The 21,836-nt window shown below is 41.3% G+C and overlaps 1 protein-coding gene across 1 annotated transcript in view; it reads left to right on the forward strand.

The window, feature by feature from the left end:
* LOC138947169 (uncharacterized) overlaps positions 1-21,836 on the forward strand; it is a 68,157-nt gene that overhangs the window by 42,100 nt on the left and 4,221 nt on the right. The window contains exons 22-45 of the mRNA XM_070318605.1: positions 850-1,115; positions 2,080-2,326; positions 2,987-3,229; positions 4,094-4,225; positions 4,483-4,680; positions 5,080-5,331; positions 5,758-5,959; positions 7,382-7,542; positions 7,974-8,129; positions 8,704-9,492; positions 9,896-10,015; positions 10,402-10,527; positions 11,407-11,535; positions 11,973-12,095; positions 12,583-12,846; positions 13,762-13,878; positions 14,416-14,544; positions 15,397-15,531; positions 16,049-16,171; positions 16,874-17,128; positions 17,637-17,906; positions 18,424-18,530; positions 19,117-19,175; positions 21,231-21,391. Of these exons, the coding sequence (XP_070174706.1) occupies positions 850-1,115; positions 2,080-2,326; positions 2,987-3,229; positions 4,094-4,225; positions 4,483-4,680; positions 5,080-5,331; positions 5,758-5,959; positions 7,382-7,542; positions 7,974-8,129; positions 8,704-9,492; positions 9,896-10,015; positions 10,402-10,527; positions 11,407-11,535; positions 11,973-12,095; positions 12,583-12,846; positions 13,762-13,878; positions 14,416-14,544; positions 15,397-15,531; positions 16,049-16,171; positions 16,874-17,128; positions 17,637-17,906; positions 18,424-18,530; positions 19,117-19,175; positions 21,231-21,391 (4,764 nt within the window). The remainder of the gene's footprint in view (positions 1-849; positions 1,116-2,079; positions 2,327-2,986; positions 3,230-4,093; positions 4,226-4,482; positions 4,681-5,079; positions 5,332-5,757; positions 5,960-7,381; positions 7,543-7,973; positions 8,130-8,703; positions 9,493-9,895; positions 10,016-10,401; positions 10,528-11,406; positions 11,536-11,972; positions 12,096-12,582; positions 12,847-13,761; positions 13,879-14,415; positions 14,545-15,396; positions 15,532-16,048; positions 16,172-16,873; positions 17,129-17,636; positions 17,907-18,423; positions 18,531-19,116; positions 19,176-21,230; positions 21,392-21,836) is intronic.

The following is a 21,836-nucleotide window of genomic DNA, read 5'->3' on the forward strand; positions in this document are numbered from 1 at the left end:
GCTGGAGCAGGAAGTAGGACTCGTCGCTGAACCACACGTGTCTCCAGTGATTCCGGACGGTCCAGCGAAGGTGCTGGTTGCCCCACTGCACTCGGTTCTGGCGATGGCGGCGGGTGAGGACAGCTCCTCTGTGAGGTCTGCGAGCTCTCAAACCAGCTTCATGCAGGCGGTTCCGCACGGTCTGGTCCGATAATCGGTTTGGCCCGGGGAGAGCCTGGACAGAAGATGAGGCCGACAGGAAACGATTCCGGAGGTGGCGGAGCCGTATGAAGCGGTCGTGAGCAGCAGTTGTCGCCCTTGGTCTTCCCGCTCGTGGCAAGTCAGCAACGGAGCCAGTGGCTTGAAACCTGACCCACAGTCTACTGATGGTGCTCTGGGACACGTGGAAGTGCCTGGCGATTGCACTTTGACTTTGGCCTGCTTGTAAACGACCCAATGCAATTTGGCGGTCTTCTCTGCTCAATCGGGCCATCTTTCGTCGCTGAATTGTCGTCTGATTTCTTTGTGGCGAACAATCCGCTTTTATGGGTTTTGGAAGACATGGTGAGAGCTCAATATTCCCCGAGTTTCACGAGATTACACTGAAGCATGACGAGTGGTCATGCCAAATGAGCAATTTTGACATTGTAGCCACTGATAACGCATGCGTCACGTGCAGAGCTCACTTGTGGCAATGGACGAAAGGTCGACGACCAGATAAACATTTTCTGCAGTTTGGTGGATATCCTTGTAGCCATATAACTAAATTAACCAAATATTACAAGCTATGCGTTTCTTTTTTTGAACAGTATAGTTTACGGTATCATCAATATGTCCTTATTTCACTCACCAATCCATTGACTTCTGCAGGTCGTCAAGGCATGTGGCTGTACCAAATAGGACAGGTTCCAGCCAGTCCTCTGGCAGTCTGCCTGAACTGGTACTACAAGAACCTATATTACTACTTTGTGCGGGAGAAGGGATTCTCGGAATTGCCGGAATGCCCGTGCTCTCACAGAGACGTGTGGCGCAAGATGCGCTACTTTTGGGTCAGAAGCAGGACCGACCTTACCATGAAGACTGAGTGTTACCGCATGAACCGTGCCAGCAGCAACCGACACTACCCCTTTGGAAAAGTGAGTGTTGATACCGGAAAAGGGGGGAGCATTTTACGCCTTTCTTTGCTTTGAAGGTTTAATTGTTTTATTGGAGAAAAAATCGAGCCTTGTTGAAGTATTTGGATAACTTGCTCTGAATTAAAAGGGAGATAGAGAGATAGATGATAGGTACAGGTTAGTTAGATTGGGTTCACTAAAGTTAGATAAGCTTAGGCGGTGTGGTGGACAAATACACATGCTCATTTGAGCCTGTTTCTGTTATTGAAGAGATGGCCGGATTTCATCGCGATTTTTGTTGTAACCTTTGCAGCCTGTGCAAAATTTTGTTAAAGGTACTGAACTTGTCAAATCCAGGTGCACGGAGCCCCTGGGGCTTTTAGTCATACCACAGGCAGCTATCCGTTAGAAGAACTACCAAGTTTCATTGACTTGCACCCAAAGAGTCAAGAACTGCGATTTTTTTACGAATTAATTTTGGACTCTGTCCCGGCTGGTCTTGACCTATTTTTGGATCTAAATTTAGATCAGGTAGATCACCACATCATGCACAAAAAGACACGTCACTGGCGCATGGCAAACTATGTCAGACATCATCATGAGTTTGTGTAAAACAAAATGGAGGCCGGAATCACTCAGTTGAATCGAACTCCGACCAAACACCACGTAATAACTAGGTTAATTTATGCACTCGCGTGAACAAGAAACTGTCGAGCTTCACAGATGTCGTCGTTGGGTAGTTTTGGGTTTGTTTTACTACCATAAGAGGATTTTTGAACTGTAAATGCACTCAGCTGCAACACAAACGCAAAACGAAGGCTGTGAGCTGCACTGTGCCTTTAAGTAAATGCCAGTTAAGAAATTCACATATACTTTTAATATTTCATGACAGGCATATGTTTACAGCTGCAGCAAGAGCAGTAGACACACAAATAACAACAACCAAACCAAACAGTCAAACGATTCCCGATTTGTTTTTTCTCAGGAATGCTGCTATTCGCTGGACGACACAGACCCGCTGTACTATGGTCAGCTGATCAACTATTTGCCAGACGCCGGCACTGCTCTTGCCTACAACCCCAGCTACTACCACTTGAGAAATAAATATAAAATGGAAGACAAACTTGGTTACGATTCCTGCTGCAGTCTGGACTTGCATCCCTTGTACTGTATTTTCTACTACTTCCTCAGACCTATTGGGGAGTGCAGAGCTGAAATCCCGTTCAGATTCTGTAAGTACAGCTGCATGTATTACAAATCAGTAGAATACAATAAAATAGCAATCCGTTTTTTTCACTTGACATCACCAAAGTAAAACCTGCGGCGGTGTCATTTTCCTTTGCATGCTTTGGCGTGATCTTTAACGTGTTATGCGTGTATATTTTTCACCTTGGTGAACACAAATCATTCATTATCTTTCTTCGATCCTCAATGACGGGGTATAATTCCTTTTACTAAATACGTTTCCTTGCCCTGCCCCTCCCCTTTTCTTTGGCTATACTTCTCCATGTCATTGATTGATAACCCCTCACTCTGAAACTATCTAATTCCCGGATGTAACTGTGCTAAGAGTTAATGGCGAGGCTTGATATTGTATTACCTCACTACGGATCCTTTATCCAATTTTTCTGCAAAACCATACCCGAAAAATTATCAGCCACGTTTGTTCCTCAGTGATATATTTTCAGCCCTTTTTAAAAAAAAAAAATTTGACGTTGTGCTTGTGAATGATTACACGTTGGAACTCAACATTGACATTATTTAAAAGCGCATACTTCTATTAGTCGCGTCTTTCACCTGCTTTTCTTTTGTTTATTATTATTATCATCAAAGTTTAACTTTGTGCTTTGTGATTATTGATGATTTAATCAGTCAGTTTCTTTAATGTTTAGTTTGGCTGTTCGGCGACCCTCACATTATCACACTGGACGAGCGTGAGTACACATTCAACGGTTGGGGCGAGTACACTCTGATCACACTTACCTCCAGAGACTCAGACTTCGTCCTGCAAGGGAGGACCAGACCCACCGTGACAGACAGTGGCTCACCGGTCAATGCCACCGTCTTCACGGCGTTTGGTGCTAAGGAGAATGGAACCCGCGTGTTTGTGCAGCTGGATCCTAACACCAACAACTGTGAGTACGAGCATTTACAATGGTCAACATGAACTTGTATAAATCTGGAATATAGCTTTTGAAATCTCTTCTATCTGAGAACACAATGCCTTTCCAATGAGTAACTTTCACTAGAAAAATAAGTAAGATTTAGTACATTTGGAGAGGCTAACAGTTCAAACGTGTCTGATTATTTTGAATTTCACGAACGGCATGCGCAGGGATCAACCATTGCAATTTTTAAGCTGAGGGATACCCGTGCAATGCATGGAAAGCCTGCATTAATCGAGTTTGGTTTGCACGACGATGTTCAAGGGAAGAAAGAAATATATTTCATTATATTTAGTGGGAGGGTGATACCACACCAAATGCCTAATTTACTCAACATAAGTTATCGTTTTGTTTCCGTCGTAACCATTGATGTATTGAAAGATGAATGGCATTAGAAGAAAGGCTCACCAGGATGACTATTCTCTCATTCAGCAAGTCACATTGCCAACACTTCAGGCTTATAAAAAGAAAGGATAACTAAATTGTCATTCTTAGGCCCCCCCCCAAAAAAAAAAGTCTGTTTACGGTATCCCGACCGACCCTATTTTTTCGCGCGACCCTAGACTTTTTTTTGGCATTTGGGGGAGAAAAAAAAAAAAAAAATCTTTGTTTTTTGGCAAAATAACTTAAAAATATGTTTTTTGGGGAAAAAAATATTTAAATCCCGACCTACCGACCCTATTTTGTTTGCCTATGTTACCGTAAACAGACATTTTTTTTTTGCCTTATAAAAACAATTCATCCGTAACATTCACAATTGTTCGATGACAGTTAAGGATAGCACTGCTAACAGCATAAACACAGACCAACAAAGATTATGTTTCTTATCTTCAGCTCTAATTATCTACGGGGGAGACACGGACTACAGTCGTCGGTTCCAGAAGGAAGGAAACGATTTCCTTGTGGACGATGACAAATTCACCCTGATGAGAGAAAACGACAGTCTGGTTGTCAGCTTTGCTTCTGGTAAACTTAAGATAAATCATTACATGGAGAGAAGAGGAATCCATTTGTCATTAACTTTTACAAAATGTCTCTGTATCAATGTGAAGTTTGCTTCAGTTGCTAGAATTGCTCAACTAAGTGAGTTAACTATCCTGACCTAAGTAATGCCACGCAGGTTGGCGAGCTTTCATCTCTCTGGAAAAAATTGTTAACATGACAATATTGTATTTATCTGGTTGATATTCTGGATATTTTAATTGATCATTTGAATGTTTCAGAAATCACAGTAGCTGTGTCAATCGGACTACGATCTCTGGTTCTTGGCGTAGCCATGCCAGAGAAGTTCCGGAACATGACGAAAGGCCTTCTGGGAAACTACAACACTATCAAAACGGACGACTTTGTTCTTCCAAACGGGACTGTGCTGAACGATGATATTACCGATAGGCAGCTTCATGAACAGTTCGGAAATGCATGTATGTAAACCTAATTGTTGTCTGTTTCTGTGGTTTGCTGCTTGCCTTTTGTTACGAACTTCTTGCGTAACACCACTTTCTGTCAATTAAGCTGCTTCTCTGTCACCCTTTTTGTTGGCATTGTTTCTGCTCCACACCCCACACGCATGAAAACACACACACACACACACACACACACACACACACACACACACACACACACACACACACACACACACACACACACGCTTGCGCGCGCAAACACACACTAAACATGCACGCACATAGGCACACACAGACACACAGGTGTCAATTTTATTTGCTTGCCTTTAACAAGTCTTTCCAACCTGGAATATCGTCCTCTGTTTTTCAGCGAAGCACTACATTACATTTTTATTCTGATGTCATTGTTTACTTCAGGGGCAGTAACAGAAGCAACCCTGAGCGTACTACGATACGGCCCTAGAGAAGGACCTTCTGACTACACCCACTCAGACTTCACCACTGTATTCTATGATGAGATCTCCGCTTCCGACAGACAGGCCGCTGAAAATCTGTGTGGGGCGTCCGACCGTGCCTGCATCTATGACTTTGTGGCGTCCGGCAGTCAGGACTTTGCTCTGCAGACTAAGAAGGCTAGACAGGAGGCGCTGAAAGATAATGCTGATATCAGTGAGTGCACTAAAAAAATAAAGATAGTACAGATGCATTGCGTAAATCTGCCTTAGTCTGCAGTTTTCTTCCTGCTCTTGGAAGAACAATTGTAGGCGTTTTGAGCTGTATTCAAAGCTTTCTGATCCCTAGTGGACGATAACCACAACCCGATAATAACAACATTGCCAAATGTCCGTTCATATTTGTTTCAGTGTTTCAACACATTAGTAAGATTTCAATTATGTCTGTCTGCCCGCAAGCTTGTCTGTCAATCTTTCAGTCAGTCTATTGCCTAGCTTAGATGATGTAGTACTTACCATGTTTTCATGATTTCCATCCATCCTTACATTTGTTTTAAAATCAATTTTCTTTCAGTCTGTAGTGATGTTATTCATGTATCTTACTTCACTTCTTCTAGAATCAATACACCGTTTTCTATTCCAGAGAACGTTCTTCCAAGTCTGCAAGTTCCAGAAAACGTGACAGTGACGTCAAATGTTACCACCAATTTCAGCGTGAATGCACGTGATCCTGGAGACACAGTGACCTACAAACTGGTGCATGACGGGAGTGGAGCTCTTCAGATCAACCCAACGACAGGGGAGATTACTGCCACTGTCAATCACCAACAGCCAGTCAATGTGCAGTAAGGATGCGTTACACTGTTACTTTCTGATTTATTGTAGATGTTGGTCCATGGTTTGCCTTACAAACTTGATCGGTGACACTTAAAATCTTAGATATTGTCTGTTAGGTTGATGAATGGAAATGTGTTCTGTACTATTGATGAGAAAGGGAAAAACTAAATAAAGCAGAAACTCTGTAAAACAATTAACTCTAAATTAAGACACACGCTGCATGATCGCTAAAATAATGATATCGTAAAGACATCCTGTGGTGCATACCATTTTATCATGTACTATTGTTGACTCAAGCTTGTGTCTCTCTTTGTTGTAACATACAGACGGATTCCATCTTCCTGACCCTTTTTTTGACAATACATTGTAAGACAATTTTTATTGTCCAATTTTTTTTTACACGAACGTGTGTCTTTATCTGTTGTATCTGTCATTGTCTGAAGACTTCACAGTTTGCATCGGTACACCCAGTCAAAAGATCTCACCCTTTTCTTTGTTTTCGGAGTGTACGTGTGCCATTCTTTGGCACTGTTATTTTTTTTATTTTGTATTTTTTTTTATTCTCTTTTTGTGATTTTTTTTTTTTTAACATTAGGCAAAAAAAAAAATAGGTGTGGTTACGGTAACATAGCCAAAAAAATAGGGTAGGAAGGTAGGCAATCGTTTTGTTTTTTTTTTACTTTTTTTTCTAATGTGTACAAATTAAACCTACTTGACAGGGAAATAAGTGTGCGACTCAGGCGGTTTCGCTTTCATTGCGTTTTCTGCACTCGTTTTCTTGGTTTTTGTGGGGTTTTTTTTACAAATGTAATAAAAAGATATAGGGTTGTCCCCTAAAAATAGGGTAGGTCGGGTTACCGTAACCACTCCTATTTTGTTTTTAAGGCCTTACAGGACATCACCTAAAACAAACGGACAGAACCATACAACAGAAAAACCCTTGAACAATTACATAATACATTGGGTGGGAGAATGGGTGGGGGAGGGGGGATGTTCAGGGCTTGGTGGTCGCAGTATCAAAAGGATTTAAGAAAGAAAAAACCTGAGGGTTACATCAAAACATGCATGTACAGGCGCCAATCCTTGTAAAATGTATCTACTGTATTATTCACAACTGCGTTATACTTTTCACAAATAAATCTTTGCTTAAAATTTCTACTAAATGTCTGAAAATGAGGGGTCTTTTTGTTCATTTTGGAAATATATACGTGGTGTTTGGCACAGATTACTAACACATCAAAAGCTTTATCGGTGACTACATTGTTCGCAACTCCAAGAAGAACCAGTTCTTTAGACAGTTTTAAATTGTCACAATGGGTGCAGTTCGCCTTTAGCCAATTTACAAATTCTATCCAAAAAGTCTGTCATATTAATGATTCAGTCGAAATGCCACCAAGTCACAAGATCACCTCCTGTTTCTTTCTTTTCAGAGTGTATGCCATAGATTCTTCCCAAGGTCAGTCTGTGGTCCACACCATCCCTCTGATCGTGTGCTCTGGCTGCAGCGGGCACGGTCAGTGTGACTTCACGCATGTCCAGCAGGCAGTGGGCAAAGCTTACTTTCGTTATGCTGTGTGCGAATGCTCAACAGGTGAGGAATAAGAGATAAGACAGCTTTGCTGTATCCTTTATAATCTCCTAAGAGAAATTCAAACGTGGTGCACTTACTACAACCACATAAAGCAAGTTGTTATGCACGGTACAAGTATTATCTTGTAAGAATAACAGCTATGACCGTGCTACAACATGTCTATGTAAGAGTTGTTGTGATATATAACATTCAACGCTTTGTACAAGTACAAATACTATATAGCCGCATTTTAAGAAAGCTGAGCAATGCACTAGTTACTTAGTGAGTTGCAATGAAAATTGAGATTATATATGGATAAGTATTAGCCATCAATAGTTATGATGTCCCTTTTGAAGTAGTAAACGCACAGGTTTTTGAAGCAAAGCACCACACTCAAATCTACCAGTATCAAATAGGTTTGCTGTACATGTGTGTGTGGTTTTTTTTCTCAGGGTGGACAGGTGCGAACTGCACAGAGGACATTGATGCATGCACATCCAGCCCTTGCCATCCGCTTCAGGACTGTATCGACCTCACCCCTGACCAGCACACTGCTTCTGACATTGGGTACACATGCACTAAGTGTCCTGCAGGGTACAAGTCTGAAGGTAGAACAATGCAAAACAAAGCAATTATGTTTCATAGTCACTTATTATTCTCAGAAGTGCATTTTCGGGCGTGAATGAAAACACAAATTGTAATTCCACAGGCCTTACTATATCTGTAACTGCCATATTAAGGGTTGCTGATAAAGAATTGATCGAACCCATGACTAAGCTACATTGTACATGCAATATAATGTATATCGGATTAGTCTGTGAATTGTCCAGTGTAGTCTCAAAGCCTGAATGAAGTATAACCATTTTTAAAGGTTAGGTTTCATTGACTGCGGTAAAGTTTTTTTGTACTGCGACCAGTCAACGGACACAAAGAGAAACTCTCGTTGGATGACAGTGATTAAGAAATTATAGTCATTTCGAAGACACATTTTGAGCAAACGCCATCATAAAAGAACACTCAGAAATTAAATCTTGAAAAAAGGAACATGCGGCTTCTTGAGAATCAGAATTGAGCTTAAATGGCATTTACATTTAAAATCAGTACCCTTTTCTATTTCTAGACCCAGCCTCACAGAAATGAGTGCGATTCAAAATTAAAATCAATTTGTTCCTGTATTTCTAGGTCAGGCCAATCAATGCCTTGACGTGGACGAATGTGCGGATGACGCGCTGAACGAGTGTGAGGTGACCTGTAACAACACAGCCGGCAGCTACCAGTGTTCCTGTCTTGATGGCTACCGGCTGACCAGCGATCTCCACTCCTGTGCCGACATCAACGAGTGCGCGGAGAAGTCCCACGACTGCCAGCACATCTGCAACAACACTGACGGCGGCTACAACTGTCTGTGTCAAGAAGGCTTCGACTTGGACAGTTCTGGGAAATGTGTCCAAAGTGCTAGCACTCAGAGCACTTGCGTTAATAGTGGTTGCACGCAAGGCTGCAAAGCGGTCACGAATCCTGATACAAACAATATGGTGCCGAAGTGTTTCTGCAACTCCGGGTACGCACTTAATTCTATGGACAACAAGACTTGTATTGACCATGACGAATGCCAGGACAGTGTGTGCACTCAAAAATGCAACAACACGGAGGGCGGCTTCATCTGTTCCTGTTACAACGGCTTTCAGCTCAATTCTGATCAGCGCACGTGCAACCCATGCCCCAGTCTGCAGTACGGCCCAGAGTGCGCTCACACCTGTCTGTGTAATGGGCGTGGCCTGGACTGTCACTCCGTCACTGGCTGTGTCTGCAAGGAAGGCTGGACCGGAAGTCAGTGCCAGGATGACGTCAATGAATGTGAAGAGAACCCGGATGTGTGTGGAGAAGGACAGGTGTGCACCAACAACAATGGTTCTTACACCTGTGCGTGTCAGGTTGGATTTGCTCCCAACAAAGATGGACTATGTCAAGGTAATCAGTTCTTTAGTTTAAAATGTGTGTCGAATTACTTGAAAATAATGATTGAACATCTAGTCTGTGAACTTGCTTTCTCTTGCTTGCATTACTTTACAAGTCTACACGGGTCATGTTTTCTGTGTCGTGCATCAATTTCCTTTCATCTTTCCCACTGCTGCTTGTGGGTGTTTGTTCGATCGTGTGGTCGTGGTTGTTGTTGTTGTAGATGTTGGCCGTTTACCTCTCCATTGAACAAGACACACCTGTAGCACAAGGATCTGTAAGGCCTTGAATTTACGGCTAATGTTTGTTTTAAAAATAATACACCAGAAAAGGATCGTTGAGACTTTTGTCTTCGGGAAAAATAAATCTCCCCCTGTTTATGGTTTTAAAGTGAGTTGCACGTGTGTGTTTACAGATACGGATGAGTGCAGTGACGACATAGCGTGTGGACAGGACGAGATATGCAGCAACATTCCTGGGTCTTTCTACTGTTCCTGTATGTCTGGCTATCAGAGAATGAACACCACTTGCGTTGGTAAGTGTTGTTTAGGGTAAGGAATAAACAAAGAGATTATGAAATCTGTGCAATTTGGTTTTTATTTCGCACTTGCCCCCATTGTTTTCTGGTGTGTTTTGCGTGCGTGTACGTGTGTGTGTGTGTGTGTGTGTGTGTGTGTGTGTGTGTGTGTTGGTGTGTGTGTTGGTGTGTTGGTGTGTGTGTTTTTTCATCGATACGATCTCATGCTGTGTATCACGGTGACATACCGTATTAACGAACAGTGCTACTCGGGGGGCACTCAACTAGTGCAGAAAAGTCAGTTTCTATCACTCGTTTTTATGTTTCACCCTTGTTTTGCTGTTTCGTGTTTTTGTCTTGTGTGTAAATGAGAGATAAACAATTCAATTTTCTTTTTGGTACAGACATGGACGAATGTTCGCTGGGTACAGACAACTGTCAACAGAAGTGTGTCAATGTGGGAGGAACTTACAACTGTGAGTGTAACTATGGTTACAGACTCAATGCTGACCGCACCACGTGCTCACAAGGTAAGCATCAATGTACATGTATCATAAAATACCTTGCTTGGTATGTGTGCACCGACTTGTTTTCTGGTGATTGAAGAAAGCTTGCAGTAGATCTCCGTTATCATTTAATTGTTTGGGGTTGATTACTGTACACTCTTCTTTGCTTTTCCTCCTACATGTACAGGTTTTGGGCTTCACTGTGTGTTCATTTGATTTATCAACGGTTGTTGATTATGCATTGCTTGTTAGCACCTAGTAATGGAATAATATTGCCGACATTATTTTGTTGTTGTATCTGATGTAGATGATTATATTCTTTTCATGTGAGTCTGCAAGTGTTATGCTTGTTGCGGTTTTAAGGCCTACAAAAAAAATAGCTGTGGTTACGGTAACCCGACCTACCCTATTTTTAGGGGCCCACCCTATAACTTTTTGTTACATTTGTCAAGAAAAAAAACTAAAAAAAAAAAAAAAAAGCGAGCGCAGAAAACGCAATGAAAGCGAAAGCGCTCGAGTCGCACACTTATTTCCCTGTCAAGTAGGTTTAATTTGTACACATTAGAACAAAAAGTTATAACAAAAAAAAGTGATTGCCTACCTTACTACCCTATTTTTTTGGCTATGTTACCTTAACCACACCTATTATTTTGTTTGACCTAAACGAATTGTAATGCACACAATTGTGTTATTGTTTTCAAGCGTGGTTTTTAATCTTAGTCTTGATATTATGACTTTATAATATCTTTGTATTTCCCTGAGTTGTAAAAAATCGACTTATACTTATAGTAATGTTGTTCTTTGTTTTGAAGTTGGTTTTCTTTTCAATGTTCATTTTAAGTACTCTACTATTTTCACTTTCTTATTACTTTAACCTTGTGGGATACTTAATTGTTCTTCCAGTGTCTGACCCCTGTGCTGAGGAAGAGAACCTATCGTGTGACCATGGCTGTACACTGGACGACACTGACACCGCTGTGTGTTTCTGTAGGAGTGGCTACACACTGCAGTCTGACAAGCAGACATGTCAAGGTAAGAAAGTTATTAAAGTATTATTAAGTTCCAACATACTTTTGAGAGAGAAGTTTTGTTTCAAGATGGCCGTTGTAACGTAAAGCTACAATTTACCCTGAAAGGGGGACATTTGCCACCTTGCTGTCTCTTGCAAATATTACACTGCATTAAACGAAACCAATTATAGATTTACACAGAAAAAAACACGTTTTTTGGTTTCATTTGTGATATTAACTGAACTACGACTCGTTCATGTGAACTCGGCAAGTTACCTTGACTGTCGTAATTTGCACAGTCTTACATTTACACTAGCTAATATCAATTTCATGTAAAACCATCATGTAATAGTGACTGTTGTAATTTGCTGTTGTTGTAGTTGTGATTGTTAACAAAAATCCATAATACTTTCTAATGTGTGATATATGTTAATGCTTGTAAGACCCGTTTTGTGACAGACGTCGACGAATGCAACGAGAGTAGCAAACATTGTTCACACACATGTAACAACACTATTGGAGGATTCACGTGCTCGTGTCCTGCGGGAATGATGCTTGACAATGATGGAAAAACCTGTGTCTGTGAGTTACATATTACAATCTGGCCTTATAAAATGTATATCTTAATATGAATAAAAACATTGTTATTTCTCGTAATTTATTTCGTCACTGGCATTTATTGTGTATGTAGCTCTCACTGAAAATGGACATGCCTCGCAAACGTAAAATTACCGACAGTGGTATTTAATTGTTTTATTTTTTAATGAGTTTATTGTGTGTGTGTGTGTGTGTGTGTCTCTGGTGGTTTTCTGTCTTCGTACTTGTCTTCATCTCGGTTTGTGAACGGCCTTAACACTGTATTTTAAGGCGGAAGAAAAAATCAGCCAGATAAGTTTTCGTTATTAATTGTTTGTCTGTGCACTTAAAAGACCGTTGGGTCGATATATTTGTGAATGTATTGTTTTGTCAATAACAAACGTTTCAACAGCCTGCCTTTCTTGTTGTTTGATACTGTATTTTAAGGTTGCAGAAAAACATTCATCATAATCATTGTTTTTCTCTGTTTTAGCTTGCCCCTCAGGAACCTACGGCATCGAGTGCAACATGACGTGCTCTTGTGGGATCGGGGCCAGTGGCTGTGACGCCGTCACGGGTTGCCAGTGCAAGACAGGCTGGACAGGGGACAAGTGTCAGAACGACGTCAACGAGTGTGACGTAAACAGTACGCGTCAGGAGTGTGAGAGCAAAGATGCTAAGTGTGTCAACCTGCAGGGGGGCCACAGGTGTCAGTGTGCGGAAGGATACAAAATGGACGACAGTGGCGTTTGCAGAGGTAACATATTCTTGAGTGAAATTGTTTAATATTGGTACTTGATCCTGTTTTTGGCTCACGTAAGTGTAGCCTAAGCGATGCTAACTTTTGTCTGTCTGTGCGTGCGTGCGTGCGTATGTATGTATGTATGTATGTATGTATGTATGTATGTAATATGTCTGTGGTAGAAACTTTAACATTTGACTGAACACCGAAATACTAATTTTACCTGGTTATTATTTAAGCAACAGCTTCAAAGTATTGAAACAATTATCAACATTTCGTCGGCACGTATGTAGTTAAAGTGTGTATCCAAAGAAAACGGGTGGTGGGGGGTTTTGGGGGGGTAAAAACAGGTGACTGGTTTGTGTCGTGTGTGGTATGTAGACCAGGTCAGGGGTCAAGGTTAGGTCAGATCGCGTGAAGGATTGTGGTATAGATACAGTTATCACCGAGCTGCAGTTCGCCGATTCGTAGCTCCAGAAAAATAGATAAAGAAGATACCAAAGGAGATTGAGTAGGCTACAGACAGACAGATCTTGATCAAGTGTCTCGCACTCTTGCACCGTGTCACCTATGCCGACTGTGTGTGAGTATGTGTGACGGAGTGATTGAGTTTGTGTTACTGTTTGTTGATTTCTTACGTGAGCCTTGAAGGCTTCGCCTCTTGTTTAAAAGGCAGTGGTCTTTCTCTTTGTTCGCTTCTGTTGCGCTGCTACATTTTTCTTTGTATATTATTAGTTATATAATTATGGAATTAGCTACTGAGAACAAAATAACACAAACCGTCATAGTCTAATCTTGGTAATTTGTCTAATTTCAGATCTATTGTTAAGTATAAAAAAGACGGTTGACTGCTAACTGAGTAAATGTATTAAAACACTTGAAATAGTTACAGTCTAAAGTTATTCATTTTTCAAATGTGTGTCTATGCAGATATCGACGAATGCATGATGTCACCATGCGGTCAAACCTGCGAGAACAATGCTGGAAGTTACCGATGTCTGTGCAATGCGGGATTCTCTCTCAACTCCACTACTGGAGACTGCACAGGTAATATTGCTTGTTTGCATTTCTGTCATGCTGCATTGCTGTACGTGAGTGTCAGACAGTGAAATAATTAGCTTTAAACAAATTGCACTGTGCAATATAATGCTGTGCAACAGCAACAAAAACAAGAGGGGTTAGTCTATTGATGTATAATACACATTGTATTCAATTAACCAACCCAACGCACCCCTCTCCTTGTTTATTTGATGCTTGATTTTGAATTTCAAACGTAAGGAGTCTGTCTGCTTCGGATTCTTATTCAAGTGTTAATCTCAGGCCTCGGTTTTTTGTAATGGGGGCACGCTTTTTTGATCTGACGCATTGTTCTGACCCCTGGCTGGTCGACTGTTGGTTAGTACTTACATGAAGGTCTTCTTACTGACCATTTGTTCAAAGCATGATATTTGGACTCACACATATTTTCAGTCCAGGTCCAATTGACCATTTGTTCCTTTCATTCTGGTAAAAACACTGCTATGCAACTCCATGTTATTTGTTAATCCTCACAACTCACTACAATAAACATGTTTTCACTTCCAGATGTAGATGAGTGTGCGGTGAGCAGCACTCACGCGTGTTCACAGCAATGTGACAACACTGCTGGTTCCTACCGATGTTCCTGCAACGTCAAAGGATACGTGCTGAATGATGATGGTGTCACGTGTAGAGGTATGCTGGACAGATGTTTGCCCTTCGATGGTTATATCATTGTTTTTGTCGTCAATGGGGCTGATTTTCCTGAAGGAAATAAACCAGTGTATTGTGAAGGAAAAAAAACCGCTCTTCCTAGTGTGTGTTTGATTGTTCTAGAAGACCAGACTGAAGACACATTTCTTTTGTGTAAGTGCATGTGCTAACAAACTGAATTACAGCTGGTTACTGTCCATCAGAGCTGTACTGAACGCGCACTCATCCGCTCGTTCCATTCTTATCAGTCACTCCAACAAATCAAATGTCCACACCAGCTGTTTGCAGTTAAGTCCACGTAAAGTGAAATGTTATTGAATTAAATGAAAGCTTTTTATGATTTGACTTTTGTGAAAAATCATAGCAATTTCAAAATCAATTTTCCAAAACATATTTACAAAAAACATCTTTTATTTGATCCTCTTTTTGTTCTGGATAAAATGTAAACGCTTAAACGCTCTCTCACGATTCCTTTTCGCGAATGTACTGGCTGAGATAGTTATCAAACATAGCAATCCACTTACCTCACCTTCCGGAAAGTGTAACCATGCAGATCATTTGAAAATTAATAATGTCTCAATGATTGCAGAGTTGTTATTAGTAGGAATATTGGAATACTTTTTTTTTTTAATCATTCATTTTCGTGTATTGTGGAGAGTTCTTGCCTTTGCCTGTCTGTCAGTGATTTACTATGATGGTAAAGGAGGAGGAAGATAAGGTGATTTCATAAAATATCCTTTCTCAAGAAAGTGTCTTTGGTAGTCGATATTGCCTATATACCCCAGTGCCCTCTGACCTTTATATTTTTGAATCTCTTTCACTTGATTGTTTCAGCTACAATGACCTGCAGTCGAAGTGACTGTGACGATAACCATGGTGGATGTTACGTCACGGACAATAACGTAGACATGTGTTTCTGTAACTCGGGCTACTCACTGGAGTCTGATGGCACAACTTGTACCTTCCAACGTACGTGTGTCTTACTTGTGCACATAGTTGTATGTGTGTGTGTGGTTTCTGTGTGTGGTTTGGGGGGTGTGTGGGGTTTTTTTGGGGGGTGGGGGGTGGGTGGGGGGGGAGTTCTCTTTATCAACCATTTACTCATTATTTAATACTTTTCTTCTCATTAGTTGTAGTGGAATGTTCCTTTGGTCCTGTCAGGCGGCCGAGGGAGGGAGTGTTGAAGGTGGCGCCGATGATTCACTTGCTGTCGTTAGTATTGATAATAGGTAATTGCCGCAGTGTAAATGCGTGCTTGGTTTTGCTATTTTTACCCACGTTGTTCTTTGCAGTGCACAGTTTACGCCCAGAATACTCAAACATTGTGTCTCAGACTTAATGACACAATTCTCGCTATTACATCGAAGTTGACAGCTTATTTTTGTGCATTGTGCTTCGAGGCAACACTTGTTTTCTGTATCATTTCTTTCCCTAAATCTAAACATAATAATAGTTTCTCTTTTCTTTTCTTTTCTTTTCGAAACAGGCACAGACTGGTGCGCACAAGGCGTGTGTGATGACGCATGTAATCTCACTGATGACGGCATGTCCTTCACTTGTAGCTGTGGTGACGGCCACATTCTCAACGATGACGGCCGCACGTGCAGAGGTGGGTTCTGGAAAAGCATTGATAAATTGATATTAACCTTTGTGATCAGTGTATATGTTGCCCCATACGGATTCACACAAGCACCCTAAATCTCCTCATGTATGGCTCATATTTGAATTCATGAAAAAATCTCAGACATGTGCCTTTCATGGCACAGTTCTTTGCTTGTAAACGATTTAGCTCACCATCTCAGATCTGGCCAGACTTTTAAATGGGATAAGATCATCCCCCTACTTTAACACATACCAACACTCAACAGCCTGATTATTTTATGTGCAGAGTGGGAATTTTTTATGGATTATTTCTTTAAAATGTAACGAGTGTGAGATCAACAATGATTTTAGTAAATAGGGGTATGACGAGTTAACCTCATTGATAATACTATTCGTAACCATGATCCTTTCAGAAACATAGAAGTAAGGCAAACGTGTATAGCTAATTTTGTATGAAAACAGCAATTAAAAATAGTGCCTTTTTCATACATGATAGATAAAACCGCACAGTTAAATCATAATGATAAATGAATTTAAGATATTAAGATAAATAAAATAAATAAAAAAGTAATCATGGTCAGACTTTAGAGTGTGTTGTCAAGCGTGTTTAAAATACACAATGAACTATTTGTTGTTGTACAATTCTTTTTACAGGCACCGGATTTACATTAACACTTGTTCTTCCTCTTTCTCATATTCCTTTTGACAGCATGCCCCAAAGACACGTTTGGCAAAGATTGTCAATCAAATTGCACCTGCGACCTTGCACATACTGAATCCTGCAACTCTGTTATTGGCACGTGCATGTGCAAACCTGGTTGGCAAGGTGTCACGTGCAGTGATGACGTCAACGAGTGTCTGACAAACATGTGCGGAGAACATGCCACGTGCAGCAATACTGTAGGCAGCCATCTTTGTTCTTGCGATGTCGGTTACATCAAAAAGTCGGATGGGATGTGCACAAGTATGTATTTTGCAGAAGTAACATGATCTTTAATTAACCAAGAAAGCGTTTTTTTCCCGTCTGTAGTTCGTTTCAGGAGCGTAATTCTTGCCTGTGCACAGCATTAAGTACACACACACACACACACACACACACACACACACACACACACACACACACACACACACACACACACACACACACACACACACACACTAACACACACGCTAACACTATTTACCACACGAACACAGGCAAACACACACAGACATGCTCATACTTATAACAAACATGCACACGGACATTTAAAACATGTTCACATACACAGTACAAACGCAAAATGTGATTCCACATGGAACTGTCCAAATTAATTGATTATCTGATTATCCCATTAGGCTATCTGTGAAAGTTTGTTTCTATTTCTTTTCATTCTGCGGGAAACTTTTTCTGTCCTGGAAGAAAGTAGATACTGAATTGCAGCTGTTTGTAATACAAAACTAATTAAAATATGTTGTTATTTTTGTTCCAGAATGCCCAGCCAACACTTTCGGTGAGGGTTGCACTCAAACCTGCAGCTGCAGCGGAGACAACGTGCAGTCATGTGACCACGTGACCGGCACGTGTCGCTGCAAGGCAGGCTGGGAAGGCTCTTCCTGTGACGCAGACAGAGACGAGTGCGCGTCCGAAACGTCCAACGATTGTTCCTCTGCGCTCAACATGAGGTGTCAGAACAAAGAGGGGGGCTACACGTGTCTGTGTAAAGATGGCTTCACAAAAAACATCGGAGGAGCTTGTATCGGTAAGGGAGACATTGGTTCTGTGTTTGCGGAGAGAGAGAGAGGGAGAGCGAGAGAGAGGGGGGGGGAGAGCGAAAGATCAGTGCGTGTGTGTGTGTGTGTGAAGCAAAAGAGAGAGAAAGATTACGACCAGCATATGACATGACACACGTGGTTCAATGTATAGAACTTACAGTTTCTGGTTGAATACTTCACTGTACATGTACAAAGAGAGGGCGAGAGAGGATCAGGGGGCGCAACTCGTATTTGACCATGCCACATCTTCCTTGCCTGCCTGTATATTGCAGGCAGGTTAGACGTGTCGAACAATTTCAATTTTAATTTATTCTTATTAATGACCACTTATGTGTTGTTATATTGATTATTGTTTAGAAGCACCACAGTCTTGTTGACTTCAATCCGATTTTGCATTATTTCATCCTTACTAGTTGCGCTTCAGATGAATAATCTGTACCCTGATTCACCATGGCCGGCTTGAAGTTATCCAGTTTGCTCTTTCCCTTTAAAATTTAATTTCAGCCGTGACAAGATTACGATTCATGTTCATCATCTACGTCAACATTCCCACTGCAAACCTGGTTCTGGAACCGTCACGCTCTAACATCATGCAGGAAGTGAAAACACAGGTAATTCGGAAATATTCCAGTTATGCGGATGACAATATGGTGTTACAGGTAGAACAGTTCTTGGTCATGGTAACACGTATGCCAGGACAGTTAACTGTACAGAGGGCTTGAACACATTCTGTATGATTGTAGATTGGATTGACAATTCTCCAAGCTTCGTGCAGTGGAAATTGTTGTTGTTGGAGATATTATGGAGAATGGTAGGTATAAGTCAAATCACAGGAGGGGATATAAACTAAATAATTGCTAAAACAAGAGAATGCATAAATATTTAATACAAAGTGGAAGCTACTACTGCAATGTACATAAAGAAATCATAAAGAAAAGTATTTGATAAAACTAATTCTCTCTCTCTCTCTCTCTCTCTCTCTCTCTCTCTCTCTCTCTCTCTCTCTCTCTCTCTCTCTCTCTCTCTCTCTCTCTCTCTCTCTCTCTGGCTCCCATGCCTTGTCCACGCCCATATTCCTTTAGATTTTTAAATGTGTATTATTTTTTTCATATTCGCACTTTGCAACTTCAAGGAATATTTCAATTAATAAGTAATTATTTGCCATGTTTTAATGCATTCTGTTTGGGTTTGCTTCAGATACTGTACATGCTGAGGTTCATGAGCGATTTGCAGATGGTTAATATCCAGTCATTGAGGTATGTGCATTATTTCTAACTGCAGTGAAGGGTATAATAAAATGTGTGCTAAACGCCAGTAAAGGTAAAGAGGAGAAATGGAATCGTTGTACCTTTTTCGTAGACAAAAAGCATGTGAAAACTGATTGATTTCACACCAGCTGTCACATTAAGTTCAGTGGTCGAAAAGTTCCTTGCGTCCATTTGAATTTTTGTTTTCTATAGCTGTATTTGTCGGGAACACGGACATTTGGAAAGAGCATAAATATGTCAAGTTCATTTAGACTAATGTATCAATATTTTCTTTCCATTATGTACCACGGTAACTTTAAAGCCAGAATTCAATGCGTAGGTTGGTTTTACGATTAGGTTAACGTCTTCACATACACAACATTCGCCTTTTGGGAAAAGTTGGAAGAGAGAATTACGTAAATCAGAACATTTACGGATAGCGTGGAAACACACTGCATTTGTGTTTGTAGTCTTCTAGTGTTCTATTAAGATAACGACTTCTGTTGATGCTGTAGATGCAGACATAGAATAAATATTACACGCATGTGTTTGGTGTTAGAGTCAATGTTGTGTATATGAAATCTTTACCTTAGGGTAAATTACATGCAATCTTTCAGTGTAAAAACTGCCAGGGCTCCCTAAAGTATGCGTCCCTGCGTTTTATACGCACTGGAAGCCGAAAACACATACTAGAAGTTCCCGGGGGGGGGGGGGGGGTCCAGGGACACACTAAACCTAAACGAGCAAGTCCTTGGAAGCATTACATTTCATTTATCATGCGTTCAGTATTTTCAGAAGTACAGAACGTCAATTAGAAGGTGTATGATACACCTTCTAATTGACGTTCTGTACTTCTGAAAATACTGAACGCATGATAAATGAAATGTAATGCTTCCAAACACACATACACACGCACGCACACACACACATACAGTATGTGTGTGTGTGCGTGCGTGTGTATGTGTGTTTATCCTACATACGTGAGAGAGACACCCGTGAGATAATAATCGTTCAAATCACACGTGTGTATATCATGTAAATGAGGTCATGTCAAGCAAGTCTGGCAGGGACCTGTTTTTCCACTGCTTATGATGCCAAAGTCACCGAGACAAACGTCATTATAGAAACACAAATTGCGCTCGCTAATTACCCTCGATGAATCTTTAGAACTAACACGTCACGCCACACTTTCAGAGTGACGTTTCTTTGCTTTGACGTAATAGATTGCACGAGGCTTTAGAAGAGATCGAGGTTCTAAAACAAGCGTCTTCAATTTAGCTGCGTCGAATGCAGGACATTTTCAGTAAAATACACGTAAGTACAGTATGTAGGATAAACAGAATACTACATGGCTTGCTGTTCCGTACCAGATTTACACTCGTTGCTTTTTCAAATAGTGAACAGCTCGCTTTCGCTCGCAGTTCAATATTTAAAAAAACAACTCGTGTAAATCTGGTACGACACAGCAAACCGTGTAGTATTCTCTATGTGTGTGTGTGTGTGTGTGTGTGTGTGTGTGTGTGTGTGTGTGTGTGTGTGTGTGTGTGTGTGTGTGTGTGTGTGTGTGCCCAATTTAACAAGATAGTGTTGGAATACCATCCTGGAATAGTCCAATGCAGCAGACACTTCATAACACACTATGCTTTATCACAATGTGTAATGAGTACTCCGGGGCTTTGGGGTCTCTGGACACTCGGTGTCGTGTTCCGAGCGTACATAAACAACACTCACATCAGGTACGTAACCGTTCATCTAGTTTACTTGTCTAGCAAAGCTACAGATGACAACAATACAAGGTCGATGCGGTAAGCCATGCCTCATCAGTGTCCCGCGTGCATGCCAGAGAGCGAAGCGAGTAGTGGGCGGAAAGCACCGTTGCACATGCGCGCCCCATCACATGACCGACCGAGTTCGACCGACACGACCCGATAGGTACCGAATACCGTCACATTCGGTACCCTCTAAAACTCCACTGAAGGGTCCATTGACCCTCTACAATTAAAAAGTGGGGTTCCCGGGACTCTTCAGGAGAGGTGTCCTGACCTGTGCACATTTTTCTTCCAGAGCGGGCAGTGTGATAGCAGAAGCGGACGCAGTGGTGGCCAGTGACACGGCCCCGTCCTCTGCCTCCGGTCTGTCCAGGGCTCTGCTGGACATGAGTGGTCAGAATGCCACTGTCGATGGACAGACTGGGCCCATTGGCGTTGAAGTCGATAACATGGCTGGTAAGAGTACCCATAGCATATACCCAGCTCTCTCTGTATTATAAAATAAAATAAAAATATAACACACAGAAACAAACAAACAAACCAAAAACACTGTGTTGACGGAGTTCATGACTGCAGGACGTTGAAGTTGATAATATGGCTGTTAAATGTACCCATAGCATCTTTGAGCCGCCAGCTCCCTCTGCATTTAAAAAAAGCAACACACATGATAACACACAAACACAAACAAACAAACCAAAAACTCTGTGTTGACGGACTGTATGACTGCTGGGTGCCCTCGTGCCATGACTGGCTTTCTGTCTGTGACGAGAAGATAGAATGGATGGTTCATAGCATGAGTAACTAATAGATTACCTTTTAGTTAAACCTTGTGGTCTTTCAAATGAACACACAACATTCACAAGAAACAAGGAGTGACACAAAGGGAGAAAAGTAAAACCTT

The sequence above is a fragment of the Littorina saxatilis genome, linkage group LG14 (assembly GCF_037325665.1).
Source record: "Littorina saxatilis isolate snail1 linkage group LG14, US_GU_Lsax_2.0, whole genome shotgun sequence".
Lineage (NCBI taxonomy): Eukaryota > Metazoa > Mollusca > Gastropoda > Littorinimorpha > Littorinidae > Littorina > Littorina saxatilis.